Source organism: Megascapheus bottae, chromosome 5, assembly GCF_031878675.1.
Source record: "Megascapheus bottae isolate mThoBot1 chromosome 5, mThoBot2.hap1, whole genome shotgun sequence".
Taxonomy (NCBI): Eukaryota; Metazoa; Chordata; class Mammalia; order Rodentia; family Geomyidae; genus Megascapheus; species Megascapheus bottae.
This window is the reverse complement of record NC_143513.1, coordinates 27,301,862-27,322,246: the sequence shown is the minus strand read 5'-3', so window position 1 is coordinate 27,322,246 and position 20,385 is coordinate 27,301,862. Positions and strand designations below refer to the sequence as shown.

Below are 20,385 nucleotides of genomic sequence, written 5' to 3'. Positions count from 1 at the left end.
ACACAGTGAATGGGCAGTTGATGAGGATGTTCCATGATAAGATCATTAGTGGCTTTGGTGTGAACGATGAGTTTGCCGGTACATCCTGTCTGCCTGCAGTGTCATATCCCTGCTACCAAATTCCATTTCCCTAGGCAGGGTCAGGTAAGTGAGTTTCTTGGGATCCAAAGCTGCCATGGCCTTCCCACCTCTGTGCCTTCTCTTCCCACACTGCCTTTTACAAGACTTCCTTACTCAGAGACTTTGGTCTCTGAACACTTTCCTAAGTGTTCCACCTATTCTTCATATGCTGAAATGTCTTACTATGAGGGTAAAATCATCTGACTCTCCCTCCCCTTAATAATTCGTTGATGTCAGATGTAAAAGAAATATGTAAACAACCATATTGACCAGAATTCCATATTCTGTATAATTAAGACCTCCTAGGTATTGGCACACTCTCAGGATAGCACACTATGGAGAGGATTTGAATTCATTTCTCTCCCAGACTTTATTTTCATTCCTGGTGTTTAAAGAACAGGACGTCAGACCAGTTTATCATGGGTGTGCCCATCTGACTAACATGATGCATTCCCTTACAGAAAGGTGCTTGGAAGACCATGAGCTGGTGGTCCAGGTGGAGGGTACCATGGCAAGTGAGAGCAAATTTTTGTTCAGGAAGAATTATGCGAAGTATGAGTTCTTTAAGAATCCAGTGGTGAGTCTTTTCTGGTTTAAGGTTTGGGCTTCTTGGCATCAAAAAGTCATAGTCAGTTTGAATAGTATCAGATGATCAAAGAACTATGTCTTACAGGGCTATATGTGGATTCAAGAACCTTGAGTTTCTATTTAATGAAGCAACCTTGCCTTAAAGCCTGGTCTCTGGCACTCAACTCAGACACTATTATCACTGACTGAACATGGTGGTCACCTTCCTCAAATAGTGACTGTAGAAAGGGTGTTCATTTCTTAAGTCCAAGTTGAAGCAAAGCACTGTATTGTGCAGTGATTTTTGAAAAGTTCACAGTTGATTTTGAACAAGTGTTCAAATACTCAGTAAAAAAAATATACTCTTCCCTGCATTATTTTGTCACACACACACACACACACACACACACACGTGCACGCATTCACATGCGCGTGTTTATACATGGCTTGATCTTCTCTCTTCTTCCACTTTTGGGGAGGCCCTGGCCCTCTGTCCTATCAGGATCCAAATATCCTCCTTTGAATTTTCTCTTCACCTGAATCATGGAGTGTAAAGCTGTTTACTTACAGAGAGCACCTGGATCTGCTCTGGCTCCAATAATTTTGCTGCTCTAGTTTTTGTTGTTGTTCTTGAGCTTTTAGTTTTCTTTTGAAGAAAGGAATTTGATAAGGCTTTTCTGGCTCATATTGAAGAAAAGGCCTTTTCCACATACTCCTCCCTTGGTTCAGTCATTCTTTACCTGGTGCTATGCATGGTTGTTTAAAATACAAATGTACACAATCATACCTAAAGGAATGTTTTTACTACTGAGATATTTATAAGTTTTCTTCCTCCCACTATAAAACTAACCCTCGATGTATTTTCATTTCCCTGTTTCCTTAGAATTTCTTTCCTGAACAAATGGTTACTTGGTGCCAGCAGTCCAATGGCAGTCAATCCCAGCTCTTACAGGTACTCATCAAAAATAATTTCTGTTCAGATTTCTAGAAAAAAAAAATGCCCTTGGAATTGTTACAATAAAATCTTGAAGAGGCTAGGCTCCAGGGACCCATGCCTAGAATCCTAGCTGCTCAGAGGCTGAGAGCTGAGGATCAAGATTCAAGCCAGCCTGGGTAGGAAAGTCCATGAGACTTTTTATCTCCTAGTAACTAGTAAAACGCCAGAAGTGAAGTTGTGACTCAAGTGGTAGAGCACTAGCCTTGAGCAAAGAAGCTGGGGGACAGCACTTCGGCCTTTAAGCCCCAGTACCAGCTCAACAAAGAAAAAAGAAAGAGGGAAAGAGGGAGGGAAGGAAGGAAGGAAATTTGAAGAGGTTACATTTTTACTGACATATTAACTTTGACTGCTGGTATAAACAGCACAAGCAACCTTGCTATGACTCAGACACAATCTCATAATGCTATTGCTTAGTATGAGCAAGTTGAGGATGCCACATTTCCCCGCTGAGCCTTTGTCCCCAGGAATTCTCTACAGAAATACTGAGTCTACTTCATAAAGAAAAAAATGGCCAAGTTTTCATAAGTCCTTTGCAAAGTAATTTAATGTACATGAAAATTAAGGACACTTGTTTTAATTGCCCTTCTCTTTTCTAAATTGGTTACAAGAAAAGCTGGTCCTTCCCCTGCTTCTCAGGGAAAGGGGCCACCAGAGGGTCTGAGTGATCTCATATTGCTCCTAGGACATAAGAATAGAAGAGGGAATGCCATTGTCTCCCCACCTCCCCCAAACCTGTCTGTGCAATGTCCCAAATGAGATAACAAACCATTTTCTAAGTGGCCTGCAATCTTCAGGTGGTTCCTAGAGAATCTTGCCCCAAGCCTTTCTATTTCTGCTTTGTTGATGACCAGATTTCTTTCTGATGTCAAAAGGTAAGAGTGGGTAAATTCTGTTCTAGTGGTCTGTCCTGTCAACCATGGCATTAGTCTATTCTGTCATCCTCATTCACACATGAGGACATTGAGAGGCAAATTAGTTTTTAAGTGCCTTGATTTTAAGAGTATTTGTATGTTGTGGAGGTATGCAGTAATCTCTTGAGACTCAAGATGGAGCCCAGAGCCAGGTACCCCAAAGCTATCTAGTTTGACCATCTTACCTGTGGCAGGAAGCTTGGTCTGTCCCCCATCCATGCCAGAGGACCTTTTCTCTTTGGTGTCTCCTCACAGACTTCCCTTGTGGCCCAAATCTCAGCCTTCTCTCCCATAAAAGTGTTATTTGTTCCCTTAAACTTTCATTCATAAAGATGCCTATAAGAGGGCCTAATTGGCCTCTCATTAAGATATTCCAGGTAATTTATACACAGACAAATGCCATTCACATACTTGTGCATTGAAGGATAGGTCAACATGGCAAGCAGATAGTCTTTCTCAGTCTAAGTACTTCTCCCTCACTTGCTAGCACTTCTAGCACTTGCTTTTGTCTTAACTCCAAAGATCAAGTTAGATATTTCTTGGAAATCTTAAAGAAGAGACTCCTTAAACATCTGCCTTGCAGAGCAATTTTTGGCCTGGTTTTAGCTTCATTTGTTGGTCTGTGTTTCATTATCGATTATATTCTATGTGACCACAATTTAGAAGAGATTTTTTTTCTCTCAAAATGAGAAAACTCAGTGACCCAAAGAAAAGCATATTGAGTATTTAGTTTAGAAAATGTCAACTGTGTGTAATAATATATCCACTTTAATGATTTTAGATGAATATTGTCCAATTTTTAAAATTTGTCTTCCCACAGAATTTCCTCAACTCTAGCAGCTGCCCTGAGATTCAAGGATTTTTGCATGTGAAAGAGATGGGAAGAAAGTCGTGGAAGAAGCTGTATGTGTGCCTGCGTAGATCTGGCCTGTACTGTTCCACAAAGGGAACTTCAAAGGTGAGTTTTAAAACCTGCCAATAACAATGGACTCTGCCCAACACAGATGTGCTTAGATGAACTTGGGCGTAATTTTTGTTGTTTTCTTTATGTTTTTTCCCCCTTGTCGGTAGTAGTGCTGTCCCTGAGTTTTTTTGCTCAAGGCTAGTACTCTACCACTTTGAACCACATTGATATTTCTGGTTTTTCTGATGGTTAATTGGAGATAAGAGTCTAATGGACTTTCTTGCCCAGCCTGGCTTTGAACTATGATCCTCAGAGCTCGGCCTCCCAAGTAGGTAGGATTAAAGGCATGAGTCACTGGCACCCAGTTTGGGCCTCATTTTTACATGCATCTGAGCTTCTCTAAGCTTGGCAATAACTTATTGATGAGCTAATTGAATAATAGGAGTCTCCCGATCCAAAAGTGAATAATGCTGATCTAGGAAGCACTAAGCTACATCATTCCTGTACTCCCAAGTCCTGTTGCCTCCACTTGTGGGCTGGGAGCCAAATAGGGAACTTCCTGAGTCACTGCAGATTCCACTGAGTTGAGATCCAGGCTGGCCACAGGATATGTGCTGGATTATGTCCACCCTAATGCTAATCTAGCATGTGTCCATTGTAGGTGTTTTCTTTGGTCAGTTGTGTATATGCTCAATGGGAAGATGCAAAGTATCTGCAGGCCCCATTTCTCCACTGCTAGCATTGTGGGTCTTATCTCGGGTCTCCTCTTTTCTTGTTACCTTCTCCCATACCTTGATAGTGAGCTGTGTCCAAACACCCGTAGTTGAGTACTGATTGGCCTTTGCAGAGTGCCATCTCTTCTGCTATGCCAGGAGGGAAGGGGAGCTATTGAGGACCCCAGTGAGGGTGCCTCAGGCCCACCTAATGGGGCTTTTAAATGGATGACCTGGAGAGAAAGGGTATCATCTCCAGAGAGGGGTCTCTGTCCTACTACAGAGCAGGAAAGGGTCACGTCCACCATCTTGCATGTAGAAGCCAGAACCAGCTTGTGGTCTTGAGTAGGAAACAGAACTTGGCTGGTGGAGAGCTCAGGAGAAGGCCCGTTCATACTGTCAGTGGGGGAAATGGAGGCAGCATTGGGCACATAGCCTGCCAGAGGTTGACTGGCCCTGCGCATTTTAAGGGCTCTTAAGTTTGACCTTGTAGCTACACATTTTCTCAAATATTTCTTGACTATTTGGTCACGGGGCTTTGATTTGGCAGGACAAATACATTCCAAGAGGCTTGTGTCTGAGAATTTGAGAGGTGGGATTTTGGGATGAGGACTCGGTGGATTTGTTTTTAATGTAGTGTTTATTTCACACGGCGGTCATGGTTTCTAAGATGTCACTGAGGAACTTTGTGTGTGCACCTGCACAGACTGCCCTCTGCTTACAGTGATGTGAGAACAATTGCTCTTTTCTGTGCTTGAGACATGCGCACTACACATAACCTGGCCACTGTTTTTTGAAGGAGCCGAGACACCTGCAGCTGCTGGCTGACCTGGAGGACAGCAACATCTTCACTCTGATTTCTGGAAAGAAGCAGTACAGTGCGCCCACAGACCATGGGCTCTGCATCAAGGTACTCTAACACCAAGCTGCCAACAAATCAGAACAAGTATGAAAGCAGTACAGATTGTACTTTGAATAGCAGTCTTTTTCCTTATCGCAAGGCTCTCTACTTCATGAACCTGTGCACTTTCTGTAGCTAAAAGAACTGTGATGTACCCTCACCTGGACCATCTCCTTCTACCTTGCCCCCACCTTCCCAGGGGTGGCATTGGTCTTACTATCTAGACCTCCACTTAAATAATCATTGGGACCACTTATACCCCTTAGCCACTCAGAGGTTTCCCCTTGCCAGTCAGATCTGCGAGGACCCTGTACCCAGCCATTAACTTGGGCTCCCTAGGAGGTGACTCTGAAGATTGTTGTTTCTGTAACTCAGGGGACAGATCATCCCCAGAGTCCAGCACTCCCTTACAACACTAGATGCCTCTTCCTCTCTGCTCCTCATGCCTGCTTGCCCCACTAATGGCCTTGTGGTGATTTGTTTTGCTGTCTGACTCTGAAATTCCACTAGGAGAGGGTTTATTCTTGAGCTAAGGTGTAAGTAACTATAACAGCTCATGCCTGACCCATGATCGGCCCTTAATAGAGGCTTATCAAGCATGCGAGTGGACAAACTAAACACTACTTGGACGAAAATGTGGTTCCTACTCATTGTGTTGCACTGATTGACTTTTCTTTTACTCTAGCCAAACAAAGTGAGAAATGAAGCTAAAGAGCTGAGACTGCTCTGTGCCGAAGATGAGCAAGGCCGTATCTGCTGGATGACAGCATTCCGACTGCTCAAGGTATCTGACAGCTTTGAAGGCATGGAGAATTGGAACTAGACTTGAGTCTATTCCAGACAGAAATGTTCGTGGCATTTCCATTGTTCCTTTCAGTACCTTATCAAGCCTAGTTCCCAGTCCTTCTACGTAGGATTTCATGAGTTTACAACAGAGAGCTGTTAAGGTAATAACCTATTACTACTGGAGGATGGGGATCCAGCAAAGAGAGGACTATGAGCATTAGAAGACACTAAGCAATATACCTGGTGATTCTGAGCACACCTCCTCCCCACACCCACCAGTCATGAGAGACAGAATGCCTTTAAATATTGCCACATTTCTCCTAGGCACCAAGGAGTGAGGAATTGCCTCTGGTGAGAACCACTACTTTATAAAAGACAGTAGAATTGTTTGATTCATTTTTCATTACTATAATGAAATACCTGAGGCAGGCCAAGTTTATAAAGAAGAGATGTTTATTTAGCTCACAGTTTTGGAGGTATGTAGGCATAGTGCTGGCATCTGTTCAACCCTGGTGTGAGTTCTCTTGGCTTTGTCACATCTTTGTAAATGGCACTGGCAGGAGCCTATGTAGCAAGAGGAAAACATCTCCCACTGGAAGCCAGAGAGCCTGTTATCCCACAGTCCCCTTCAAGGGTATATACCCAGTGACCTAGGGATCTCTAGTAGGTGTGGCCTAAGCCACCACTCTAGGGACAAAGCAGCAGATGAGGAGGGTTAGTTCCTTGGTGACTATGTAATAGACTCCTAGATTTTAAAAAGCCAAGGCCAAGAGGTCTGTAGCTAGCACCCTCCATAGGGTTTCCTGTCTATACATTCTAAAAGAATTTAGTATATAGAACCTGATACAAATTAATGCCTTGGACAGCAACAGTAATTGCCAGGATGATGTCATCTGGTTCTTTACTGTAATTACACATATTTGCAATATGTCCACACATCAGATTACTTGTCTCTGTAAAATTCTCTCCTGATGCAAGTTAGTTCAGTGGCGTGAGCTTACTGAACGCTAGACATCTCCGGAAGAGCTACCTGGCAGGCCAAGTGTGGCTTATGGGTTCAAAGTCCTAGGGTTCACTTTACAAACCCTCCCAGGCTTTAGTGAACCACAGAGGGCTTTCTCTCAGGGCAAGTCAGCTGAGGAGGAGCCACAGGTCATCTACTCTATGGAGAAGCCTCCTACATTCATCTTCCAGAAAAAGAACCATGTTGCTTTGCATGTTTTTCCACTGATAACACATATCAAACAATGCAACCAAATGTTCCTAAATCATCATAGAAATGCAAATGTTGGCATTAGTACAAGATATAGAGATGGAAGACTGTTCCTAGTTCAGTCTGTGTTCCATAGGGAACTGAGTTGTGAGAGGCAGACGGCAGCTGTTGTGTAAGACAAGTCTGTATTCTGTTTTGCAGAACATTTTTGTCAGGCACTGGGAAGGAGGTAAATCCCTGAAGGATGTATTGGTCTTTGCTGTGATGCATGCACCCACCCATGTGTACAAGAAGCTTACAAGGGTAGACTGGGTCCACTGGGCAGACAGGGACAGAGGCCAGGTGTGTGTGTGTGTGTGTGTGTGTGTGTGTGTGTGTGTGTGTGTGTGCATGTGTGTGCATGTGTGCATGTACGCACACATGCACGCACTCTCTCTTGTTGTTGTATTATTTTGTTTTGCAGTTCAGGGAACTGAACCTAGTCTGGTCATGCTAGCCAAGCTCTTTACCACTGGAATCGCACTCCCAGCTAGCTTTGTTGTTTGTATTTTTGTTTTGTTTTCAGCAATACTAGCGTTGGAACTCGGGGCCTCATGTATACTAGACAAGCACTCCTACGGAACCACATCTCCGATCTTTTTTTGTCAGTGCAAAATATGTGCCAGTACAGGCTGGGGCTTGAACGTAAAGCCTTGCATTCTCATTTGGTGTTTTTCGTTACTCATGGCTGGTGCTTTACCATTTAATCCATTCCTCTGCTTTCGGCTTTTGCTGAAAATAAGAGTCTTGAGTATCTGCACAGGTAGGCTTTAAAGCACAATCCTCAGACCTCAGCCTCTTCAGTAACTAGAATTACAGGCATGAGCCACTAGTGCCTGACTTACAGTGATTCACTGCATACTTCGGTGAACACCTGGACCCAGTCCCACTACTCATTTCTCATCATAACTGGGCTGTCGAGTACACACCACCACATCTAGCTTCTTGTCTTCAAGGACTTTACTGCCCTTGAACTATGAGCTTCCCATCATAGCTTGAGATAACAGATGGGTAAACAAAGAGCATCTCACCCCCACCACACTCACATGTCTGTTGACAAGGGGGTCTCATGAAGTCTTTGCCAGGTTGGCCTTAAACCTGATCTCAGTTTCCCAGTTAGTGAAGGTTACAGATATGAGCCAGTGGTACTGGCTAATAGTCTGTTTCTGAGATAAGATCTCACTAACTGACCTCAAACTGCCTCCAAAGTAAGTGGGATTACAGGCATGTGCTACTACATAACTTTTTTAAGGCAAAAGGAAATAAGAAAGAAAAGTGAGAGTACACTCTATCAAATGTATACACAGTAAATCCAGAGAGCAGGTTCTTAACCTGCTTACCAGATTCTTAACCATGAAAAAGAACAGGATTCTCCCCCTTGGTCCCAGAAGATAGTTGTTCTTAGGAAAGGATAGTGTTAATACTGACAGTGCTCATTGATTTTATTATTCATGCTAGCAATGAGGCTGCATAATATGTTAGTTAACATCAGGATAATGTTTGAGCATTTGCTGTAGGCCAGATCATTTCCATTCACAGATAACCTTATCTCCTTTTGTAGTAGTAGCTTTATAATATGAATATCCTCTGTATCCCTACTGACAACACAGAGGCCCAAAGTGTGACTGCTAGAGTGAGGCAGAGTAGGATGGGAGGGTTCTGTCTCCAGAACCCTTTGGGCTTTCCCCTTTCCTGAGAGCCCAGGTAAATCATGGGGCCACTTATAAACATAATGCCCATGTTCCAGCCACTTTGCAGGTCACACTTTAATCCCGTGATTACTAGATTTTCAGGATACATCTTGCAGTACCAGTAGAATAGGTGCTTCACATTCTCCCCCAGTTTTTGATATAGCAGATCCACCTCACCTTGGGCTTTGTTTTGGTTTTGTCTTCTTCGTTGTCAGTACAGGGGTTTGTACTCAGGGCCTCACAGTTCCTCCTGGCTTGCTTGGAGGAGCCACACCTCTGTTCTGTCATTTGTTCTGATTGATTGGAGGTGGAGTCTCTCAGACTCCAGTGCTCTAGCTATCTTCAACCCCCCTCAAATCTCAACTTCCTGAGTGGCTAGGGTCACAAGCTTGAGCCATCGTCACCCAGCATGCAGTTGTGTTTTGCTTAATGTTTCACTAGTTTTTTTCTTTTCACTGGTTTTCCTATTTGTCTGAGTTCTTGTTGTTTTTGTTTTGTTTTTTATTTTTGTTTTTGCTAGTCCTGGGGCATGAACTCAGGGCCTGGGCACTGTCCTTGGACACTTTTCGATCAAGGATAGTATTCTGCCACTTGAGCCTCAGCACCACTTCCAGCTTTTTCTGTGTATATGGTTCCGGGGAATCGAACCCAGGGCTTTGTGCATGCTAGGTGAGCACAGAACCACTAGGTTATGCTCCTGGCCCCTGAGTTCTTGTTTTTTTTAAGGTATATCACTTACAATGACCAAAATTTTTTAGTTCTAAATATCTTTATTTTCTTATTAGTACACTTAGTATGATTTCATTGCATCACTTTAGTATGATGGTTCACATCAGAGCTATGTGTTAGAATCTTTTTTTCTTGTGTGGTTTTTTTTTTAAATGACACTGAGGGTTGAACTCCAGAGCCCTACCCCAGCCCTATCTTTTAATCCACATCCGCTATTTTTTTTCCAATTTTTCCACTGCTTCCCTAATATTCCTTTTCATCTTGTTGGATTTCACCAGATACTTTTATTTCTACTTGTCCTCTTAACTCATTCCTTATTGATATCCATTTACTGTTTTCTGATATTTAACCTGGACATCACAACTTGTACCTTTTACTCATTGAGATCTCATATAGTTTACTTTTTATGTTCAGTCTAACATGAAGGCTCCATTTCCCCATTCCTATTTTCAACTGTTCTTGTTATAAGCATTAACTATATATGTAAACTTCATAGGCTCAGTTTTTATTTTTAATCCTCCATATATTTACACTTAAGTTTTTCTGAATTTGAATTTTTCTTTAAGTGTGTGGGGGGGAGTGTATATGTGTGTATGTGTGTGCATGCGCGCACAGGTATGAGCCACTGGTGCTGGTCTTGAATTTTCTTTATTGAATTTAGAACTCAGCCTAGCAGTTCTTTTAGTCGAGGCCTAAGCAAATTTTCCCCAACTTTGGTTTCACTGAATTATTAAAACTTACAGCACTCCCTCTGTTCTGTAATATCACCATTCTGGTACCTTCTATGTTGGTCATATCATCTATAAAAATGTCAGCAATCAGTCCTAGTGCTTCTGTGAAAAATAATGTGTGTTTTTCTCTAATTGCTCTTGTCATTTTCTCTTTATCTCTGTGATTAGCAATGTTTCCATGGTGTGTCTAGGATTGGATTTGTTTATACTTCTCCTTGAGGATATAGGTAGATTTTATTTATTTATGGTAGACTCTGAATCCTTCTGACCATCTTGGAGTATGTTTCTTGGTTTTCCTTCTCTTTCACACATGCAGTGACACCTGTGTCACAGTTCTGTCATGTTCTCTACATTCATAGTTTAGAAATAAGTATGACCTAGAGCTGAAATGGAGTTTCATATTCTGTGAAAGGAAGGTTAAAAGGAAAATATACCCTATTTGAAAACTTAGCTATTATTTTTCCTGGCCTTTTTTTTTAATATTCCAAGTTGTGGTTTGAGTTAGGAATTTGGGAGTGTTGGTCAGGACTCTGTATTTGCCTGTGTGTGTGTGTGTGTGTGTGTGTGTGTGTGTGTGTGTGTGTGTGTGTGTGTGTGTGTGTGTGTGTCAGAGAGAGGAAGAAAAGGAGAGCAGGAGAGACTTACTTTGCAGAGCCTTTAATTCTTATTGCCAAGACAAATAAAGCACAACCATTGAGCTGACTGAGCAGTAAGCCTGGTGGTTGGGGGGAACCATGGCTTTGGAACAGGCTGTGTACATCTGAAACCTGACTTTCCTGTGACCTTGGATTACTAGCTTTATCTCTCTGTGTTTCAGTTCCATTATCTGTGAAATGGTGGTAGTTACAGCACATAGCTCATGAAATGGCGTGTGTTAAATGAAATAATGCAATCCACTTAGGACAGTACTTGGCCCCTGGCAGCACTCAATAAGGTTAATTGTTCTTGTGCTTAACATTATTCTATCTGTCACTGTCCCCTTCTCCCCCTCTGACCAGTCATCCCTCTCCTGAAGTGACAGGGGCAGTGAGGCAGAACTGACAGACATGTACTGTTTTAAATACAGCCTGTTCTTGGGGGCTATTAGCAGGGAATTTTTTGCAGTTCTGTATTTAGCCCTGCTCTTTCCAGTCAGGGCTGTGGCTACGAGGTGGGGCCTCTTGGGGCCTCACAGGGGCTCTGGCATTGACTCTGCCTTTCCCCTGCAGTATGGAATGCTCCTCTACCAGAATTACCGCATCCCTCAGCAGAGGAAAGCCTTGCTGTCTCCTTTCTCCACGCCTGTGGTAAGTAGAGCCGTGGCCTTCCTCGGTCAAGTGCCTCTTCAGCTGCTGCCTCGCCATATGTTGCGGACATCTTATTTCACACGGGGAGGCCAAGAGGGACTTCAAACAGAGTGTGCACATTCCAGGGAAGCCAGCAAGTCTCAGGCGTTCCATTTCCCAGGACATTCCGTTTGTGCCTGCATAGCCCCATTCCTACATCTCCACACAGGGTTATTTCGACAGATGGCTGTCTTTACATGGTCAAAAATGTGGACAGCAGCTTCTAGCTCTACAAAAGCTGCCTTTCTGGCCTTTGGCTTTTGTTTCTCCAAGCCATGGGTGTGGTAGCCTGTTCACACTGAAGCCATTCCCTGGTGGGAATTTAGAAGTGATCATCCTACTTCTCAATATGTGCTCCTCAAAGATCAAAACCTGATATTAAAGATCTCTCAGTGCCTGTGCCTAGAAAATAGGAGGAACCCCAGAAAAAGCCTGGTGTTTGCTACCTGAACTAATAAAATAAACTATATTAGTACAATATAATATATGGGATCTGATATGGGGGTGTAGTCAGCAAGTCGGAACAAGGCTTACCCATGCTGTTTCCATTGTGGGATGTGCTTTAGCAGAGGTTAAAAAGCCTATGAAGGACCACAGAGCCCAAATCCTATTGGCTCCAGGTGACCTCACCAGCAGCCTTTGAGGCCTATGAGAAGAGAGGACTGCTTTTTTTTTAAATTTTTTTTCAAAACCCACAGCCATTTTAAGGGTAGTGCCTCACTGACCAATGAATTTTCAACCTGAAGCAGGGAAGGAGGGGGGCCCCTTTCCCTGCGTCTTTAGGATCATTTCCTGCCAGGATTCCTCTGTGTGCTGCCGTGGCTGATTTCCTGCATCTTACAAACTTGTGGTCTTCTTTTTACAGCGCAGTGTGTCTGAGAACTCTCTCGTGGCAATGGATTTTTCTGGGCAAACAGGAAGAGTGATAGATAATCCAGCTGAAGCCCAGAGTGCTGCCCTGGAAGAGGGCCATGCCTGGAGGGTAAGTCCCTAGCCCTCCTTCTTCTAAGAGAAGCTTACTCCCTCATGGCTGGTTCCCCCTACACCGGTCTTCTCCCAGAAGAGTGGCTTTGTGGGTACGTATGGAGGGATGCAGGAGGAACTATAGGACTCAACTGGCCCTGTGGGCCCTCCATGCTTCCAGTCCCAGCCTGCTTCCCTGTTGGGTGATTCCCCGGGAAAGGACAGGAGAGAACCCTCTGTCCACCTTGGTTCACGAGAAAAAACATTGCTGATGGCTCATCAGTGGCGGCCATGAAGGACACAGAGTCAGGCTTCAATGAGGCTGGCAAGCATTTACCTTGGGGCTCTAGCCCCCAAGCATAGAGTTCTTTTTACCTCTGAGGCCCACATTCTGAGTCTCCAGGAGGGAAGAGCATGTCCCCCATCTTGAAAGTTTTCACTGAGCCACAAAGGCCAGGCGTAAATCAGGAATCTGGCTTGGAAAGTCATTGTAGGACTTAGGCTGACCTCAGAGTGTGAGGCACACAAGAAAGCACGCATGCCATGCACAGATATTCTGAAGCAACCTAATTTAATTGCAAGAATTTTTTTTTTCAGAAATCTCATTTTTTTTGTACCTTCTGGGTAAGAAGCATAACTACCAATTCTTAGAAGAGGGATGGTCAAAAATGAGCCCAGGACGGTTTTGTTTTTGTTTTTAAGCACTGTGGCCCACAAGCTTCCCATGATCACTGGTCAGATGGGAGTGTTGAGTCGATTAAGGGCCATCAGACCCTACCTGGCCACCTTTGTCATATTGTTACTAACATGAGCATTTCTCCTGCAGAAGAGAAGCATGAGGATGAATATGCTGGGAAGCCAAAGCCCCCTGCACCCTACCTCCATTAATGCAGGTAACATGCAAGGCCCCTTCTTGTCCCACAACCTCAGCCCTCTGCCTCCCCAGCAGTGCCCAAACAGGAGAGTCCCAAAGCCATCATTACAGAGGAGGACTGTGTGATGGTGTTGCACTGTGTTCTCTCTGAGCCCCAACCACAGGGCTACTGTGAAGCCTCAAGTACAGGAAAGGACAGTGTACAGGTACCATGTCCTCCCCTCTTCTCTTCCCACAGTGATTCACAGGACCCAGCACTGGTTTCATGGCCGCATCTCTAGGGAGGAGTCTCACAGGATCATCAAGCAGCAAGGCCTTGTGGACGGGTAAGGAGCCTCAGTTGCTAAGAACTGGCTATCTGTTGGGGTTTCAATGTGCTGGATGAGAATTCTGCTCTTTTCCTCAGCTAGCCCAGATTTGCAGGCAGTAGATGTTTGCTGGTGCTAAAATTTGGACACAGGACTGCTTCACAGTTGCTAGGTAAAGTGCTCTTCCACTTGAGCAGTGGCTCCAGCTTCATCCTCATTTTAATAAGAACATCGAAGTGGGGAGGTGTAGAGTTGTGTGTGGATCCCCCAGTTATAAGGGACCGAAAAAAGAGTCTAACATCTGCCCAGGTCGAATATAGGATTACCTTCTTCCTCTTAGAAGTTTAACACAAGTCAAGTTTTCAAAAAATTACATTTCTTTTATATCATTATTTTTTTATATAGGTACTGGTGCTTGAACTCAGGGCCCAGGCACTGTCCCTGAGCTTTTTTGCTCATGGCTGGCACTCTACCACTTAAGTCACAGCTCTGCTTTATTAATACTTAGAGAAGAAGAGTCTCAGACTTTCTTGCCCAGTGTGGCTTCAAACCATGATCTTCAGATCTCAGCCGCCTAAGTATCTAGGATAACTGGCCTGAAAACACCAGCACCTACCTGTTTTGCCTGTGTGGTTTTTATTTATGCACTTTAACAGTTAGTTTTCTGCTGAGAACAAACAGCCTTGAACTGTAGCAGCTTAGAACCACAAAGAGACATTGCATCTCACAGTTGTAATTGATTGAGTGACCCTCTCACTTGGACCAGCACAGCTAGGCTGGACAGTGGTTGCCTTCATCATGTTTGTGCTGTGGACACTGGTGGCATTCAGCTAGTTTGGCTGGATATGTAGGTATGTTTGCAGAAGGTAACTGTCACAGGGTCCCCAGGACCAGCCGGAGAGGCTGGTTCTCAGTGCACATTAGCACAGTCTCTTTGTACTGCCTTTGGTCCTATCCAGGCAAACCACCTAACACTTGAGCCATGCCCCAGTTCTTAACCAACAGGCAATCTGATTTTATATCTTTGTATGGTATTCTATTTTCAGTCAGATTTCTTCATGGTCATTTTGTCCCACGTTGGCTACTGAGCCCTCTCAAGGTGATTTCAGGTGTCACCAAATGTACTAAGGTGCCTTAAACCTTGACTCTTTCTAACTGAATATCATGCCCATAGACCACAATACTTAAGTCTTCATTGGACATGGCTTTGTGTGTACCAGGCATGACATACCCCTAGCTCTGAGCTTTCTAAAAAACCAAATAAAAAGTTTTGTGAGGTCAAATTGATAATTGCCATTTCAAATTTAAGCATGCAGATTTTAATTGATTTTTCCCCTTTTTACTCTGAAGAAATTGGTTTGTTGATGTTCATTGTTAGTCACTTAATTTTATGTACATACACACACACACACACACACACACACTTTGAGGCAGTCAGCTTTGATCCTGTTGATGTCTGGTGTTGGTAACTGGATTGATATTTTTTGTTTGTTGATAGTTTCAAAAAGCAAAAATCCAAGAAAACACATTATGTCTAATGACTAAAGTATAACGCAGTAGGTGATGGTTTGTATTCTTGTGTTCATTCTCCTAGTATTTTTGCTTCTCTTTCTAAACAAAGGTGGTATCAAGGTAGAGGCTCCCCAGTTGCTTCCCAGGTTCTCTGCACTCCCCAGCCCTTTTGTTTGTTGGTGGGACATCATTCTTTCTACACAGCCTCCCTCTGGTTGGGACACCAGAACTTCATTGTTTCATAAAATCACTGGTATCCTTACAAGTGGGTGTGCCAGGTGGAGAGCAGAAGGCTTGTGAAAAATTATGGAATAATTCCCAATTCTCTCCGTGGTGTTCCCGCCATGTAGCTGTCCCTCCAGACATGCCTGTGAGGAGCGTTTCCACAGGCTACACAGGCAGCCAGTCAGGCAGTAATTTGCCCTTTTCTCTTGTGAAGCAATCTGAGACTCTTCCCGTGTGCATAAGGACTATTCAGGTTTCTTTTTCTTTTTGTACTTGTAAACTTTCTAATTTTTTCCAAGTTGGAAAGGCTTTTGTGTCTTTCTATTCCTGAATCATAAAGGAGTTTATTCATCATTTATTACTTGTATTATTTCCTTCCCTTCCACTCTCTTGTTTCATTCTTCCTTTGTTTTCCCTTTTCTTCCTTTTTCCCTCTCTTATTCCCTCCATTCCTCCTCCTTTCCCTTCCTTCCAACCTTTCTGCCTTGCTGGTGCTTTTACTTTGGTATTTCAACCTCATGCACTTGAGTTGGATCTCATTTTATTATGTTTCCTATGTAACTATAAAATTATTCCTGAACTATTTTCTTAAGATGTTACCTGTGTCATGGAACGCTCTCTTTTAGAATGGCTCCTCATTACAATGGTGCCTTTTCTAATGATAGAAAAGGATATTTCTCCTCTGAAGTCTCTAGCCTGCCTAAGAAAGATTTTAACATCTGAAATTTCTCTTTCTGAGGCATTTTAGAGCTCAGAAGTATATTTATTTTCCTGTACTCCTGTGCAGCTCTGAACCTAAGTAGAAGTGTGCCTTAAAATGTTCCAGGAACATCGCTGCTAACTCCTGTCTGGAATTCATTAAGGAGGCTGAGTGGGCCTCTTGCCCAATGACATCAAACTGCCAGAGAAGCACAGGCCCCATAGGAGGCTTAGTGAGGTGCTCTGGCCCCACCTCAGGAGCTCCCCAGGATCCAGCCTGTCTGAGATTCAGGGAGGAGGGTGTGGGGAGCAAGTGTGTCCAGAAAAAGCTTCCCTAGTGATTCTGAGATAAGGCTGCCCTGCCCACAGGCCAGGACCCCCTGCTGCAGGTTAGCAAGTTTAGCCAAGTGAACAACCCCCAGTGCCCACTCCTTTCTCTTCCAACCAGGTCTGTCTTTCAGCTTGTTCTTCAGTGCTACCCAGTCAGCAGGCTTTGTCCCTTGTCCCCCATGGTGTCTTGGTTGTCACTGAGGCTGTCATTTCAAGTTCAGGCTTCAGCCTACAGGAGGCTAGAAAAGGGCAAATGTGCAGGTGCAGAGCTTTGTCCCTACCATGCTGGGCCACTAAGGGCTGTGAAGGATATGCATCTGCAAAGCCAGGTGAATTCGAGAGCCCATTAAAATCCGAGAACCCATTTCTAATCCCTACTGATTCCTGGGAGATAAATGAAGACAAATCAAGTCTCAAAAGTCACCCCCCCCCAAAAAAAAAACTTTGAAAGAGTCGAAATAACCAGTATCAAGAGACGGTATTTTCTGTCCACAATTCTTAGCATTGTCGCCTCTAGCCTAGCCAAGCCCAACCATCCAATTCTGTTATGATTGGCGTTTCCCAAAGTATATATATTCCAAATGGAATAGTAGCAAAATGCTAGGCAACAGAGCTTGTGTAGTTGGAAAACTTTGTGGTGGGGCCCCTTCAGAGATCGGAAAGTTAACTACTTTCCATTATTAATATGACAGTCTGAAAACTGGTGATGTGGCTGATGGTGTCATTTGGGTATCTGATTTGTTTGAGATGTGCTTAAGAGACTTTGTCTCTTCAGTCCTGTTGTCTGTCTTACCAACAACACAGATTTGTTTGTATCAAATCAGTAATTTCAAACTAATTGTGCTGTTCTGTATCTCAGTTATTTGTAATTGCTTTGAGGTTATAGGAAAGTTGCATGAATGACAGGAAGAATTCCTAAATGCACCTCACCCAAGATATCGCAGCATATTTTCTGTCATCTTATCTCTGTGATTTATTGAATCATTTGAAAAAAAAGTTACAACTTGGTGCTGCTTTATTTCCAATGATTACAATGTAAGGTTCCACAAACCAAGTCTTCTTTTACATAACCACAGTAGCATTATATAAACCCGGAAGTGACCAAGCGATGGTCATTGCTCCTCTGTACACTCACACAGATTTTGCCAGAGCCCTTTGTCCCACCCTTTCTAGCAAAAGATACAATCTCCTATCTTAGCATGCTCACAGTGTGGGTGCTGTGGTGAAAAAAACCCAGTACTTACAGAGTATGTTTGGGCTTGTGCTAGACTGTGTTCTCAGGGCCCAGTGGCTCATGCCTTAAAAGTAAGAGCAGCAGAGATGTGGCTGGAGGCATCTTTGGTGCATGCTGTAGAAAAGCACCCAAGTGTTGTTTTGACCCATTCCCCATGATAGAAAGTAGAACGCATATTAAAAATGGTCTCAACCTGGTTTCTATACAGTAATGCTTTTTTTTTTAATTAAAGATTTTATTAACATTTATTTTTACATCATATTTCAGATGTCCTGTTTAACAAAGTACCCAAGAAGGAAATCTCTGTATACAGTCACTGGCACATAGATTTTAGAACATAGCCTTTTCATTGTCTTTTGCTTTTGTTTTTTGTTTTTTTTAAAGTCTCGTCTAGTCTGCTGGTTTTAGTATCCATGGAAAGTTTTAATCAATGGTTACTGTGCTGATTGACAAATGACTGTCTTGTGTTGTTTAGGTCACCAGCATTCTCCCCTGTGGAGAATTTATTTGCTCCTTTATTTCTGATACCTCTGCAAGTACCTGTTATGTCTTATGAGTTATGAGCCATTGCTTCTACCATATGTCTTGATGCTCCTGTGGAGCCACCCTACCTGCTGGGTTGTTTCAGCGTGTCCATTATGTTCTCCAAACCGTCTGGCACAAAAGTTCTGGTTTCATCTTCTCATTTCTTTCCCTGCCTCAACCCTGGGCCCAATGGTCCCACCGTGACCTCAGAAGTCCCTACTTCCATGGAGAATGATGTCTCAGAATACCAATGTCTATGTCTGATGCTCTTGCCACAAAGTGTTCTCGGGTACCACGTATCCTGGCTTCCTGCCCATTTCATGCCACAGGGCTAGGGGGTGTACATAAATGCACATGTGCATAATGACATTTGGATTTTGTTTAAAGTCATAGCAATAAATTGCTGGTTTCCCTTCCCCAGGCTTTTTCTCCTTCGTGACAGCCAGAGTAATCCAAAGGCTTTTGTCCTCACACTGTGTCATCACCAGAAAATTAAAAATTTCCAGATCCTTCCTGTAAGTACTGATACTTTTACACCCATCCCCAATGGGGGTTTCTGATTTCATCCCTTGTGTGGTCTTCAATGAGTCATAAAGTAACAAGACTTTAGATGGTCAGATAACAGGCAGTTTGCCACTCACAGGTAAGAGTCTGGGGGGGGGGGGGGCGCGGGTTATTCTTTGGACTTGGGACATTGTTTCCTGAGCAATGAAGCTGTAGCAGGTACGGTTCATGTTGAGGCCTCCCCTGCTCCTCTGCACTTCTCCCTTGCCTGGGTTAAACAGGGCAGTAAGACTTTCCCAGTGACTTAAACTCACTGAGTTGAAACACACGTTAAGAATATATTTCCTCCCTGGATCTGGATACTATACACAGTTCCTCTGCTTTAATTAAAAATAAAATAGCCACCCCAGATTTCCAGGATCTGGGAAAGTTGCTTCACCCATGTGATTTTCCCCTCCAGTGACCCCAGAGCTGCCTCCTGACAAAGCAAAGTGAATGCTAGGGCTTCAGGTGAGGTTGCCCATGTGGTAGCAAGGATGCAAGCCTTGTGTATTGGTGTCTGGTTGGCCAGTAGACTTCCCTCCTGAGCTTGGTGAACAAAGAGCCTCTTTCAGCCCATTTCCTAAGGCTACCCCAGGGCACAGAGGAGCCAGCCATTCCTTTCCCCTGGGGAAAGTAAATTAAGTATATGTGTACTGTAGCTAGATAGATAGACATCCCTCAGGAAAAGAACTGTGAGCAAACAGACTAAACTGCTTCTGACTAGAGGCCCCAGGTTCCTTCCCACGATGTCCTCTAATTCAGGAGGTATTTCCTTATGTCTCTCCAGTGCGAGGACGATGGGCAGACCTTCTTTACCCTGGATGACGGCAACACCAAGTTCTCTGATCTGATTCAGCTGGTTGATTTTTACCAGCTCAACAAGGGGGTGCTGCCATGCAAGCTGAAGCACCATTGCATCCGAGTGGCCTTATGACCTCCCAAACGTCCTCTCGATGAAGAAAAGAAAGAGAGAACACTGGAATGAAGAGAAAGAGGTCTGCGTGAGAATTGAGAATACACATCTATTTCACACCCTAAGATTCAGAATGATGTGTGGGTTTGTTTAATGCCAACCCACTTAGATTGATTAGTTTTGTTGGACTTTGAGAATCCGCAACGGCATTTGCCTCCCTCTGCGCCAGCCAAACGGGGGGGTGGGGGTGGGAGGGGGGAGGGACGAGAGATCCAGCGCAAGTATGAGAATCAACTGGAATGACCATCTTGGCTGGGCCGCTTAGAAATGAGAAACCGGATAGACGTGATGGGAAATGAACTCTTGCCCTGGGATAATCTTGACAATTAAAACCGATATGTTTACTTTTTTTGTATTGATCACTTTTTGCACTCCTTCTTCGTTGTCAATATTGTATTCAGCCTGTGGTAGGAGGGGATGTGGCTTTTTTGAGTCCAATGAGAGAAAACAAACAAGCAAACAAAAATGTGTTTTGAATTGGCCGGCTTCCGATTGAAAATGAAGCCTCACAAAGGGTTCCACAGGATAGCTAGCACCCGCTGAGGTTGCCACAGTGTGAATTTGGCTCC

At 43.7% G+C, this 20,385-nt stretch overlaps 1 protein-coding gene across 2 annotated transcripts in view; it reads left to right on the top strand.

Annotated features, from left to right (window-relative positions):
• The window catches only part of Grb10 (growth factor receptor bound protein 10), a 147,313-nt gene extending 127,315 nt beyond the window's left edge, over positions 1 to 19,998 (top strand). For both annotated transcript variants that reach the window (XM_090332843.1, XM_090332842.1), the window contains 11 exons: positions 582 to 697; positions 1,571 to 1,639; positions 3,416 to 3,553; positions 5,012 to 5,122; positions 5,799 to 5,897; positions 11,511 to 11,588; positions 12,493 to 12,609; positions 13,417 to 13,483; positions 13,703 to 13,790; positions 18,719 to 18,812; positions 19,631 to 19,998. In XM_090332843.1, the coding sequence (XP_090188969.1) occupies positions 582 to 697; positions 1,571 to 1,639; positions 3,416 to 3,553; positions 5,012 to 5,122; positions 5,799 to 5,897; positions 11,511 to 11,588; positions 12,493 to 12,609; positions 13,417 to 13,483; positions 13,703 to 13,790; positions 18,719 to 18,812; positions 19,631 to 19,777 (1,124 nt within the window). In that variant the 3' untranslated portion in view covers positions 19,778 to 19,998. The remainder of the gene's footprint in view (positions 1 to 581; positions 698 to 1,570; positions 1,640 to 3,415; positions 3,554 to 5,011; positions 5,123 to 5,798; positions 5,898 to 11,510; positions 11,589 to 12,492; positions 12,610 to 13,416; positions 13,484 to 13,702; positions 13,791 to 18,718; positions 18,813 to 19,630) is intronic.
• The last annotated feature ends 387 nt before the right edge of the window (positions 19,999 to 20,385 follow it).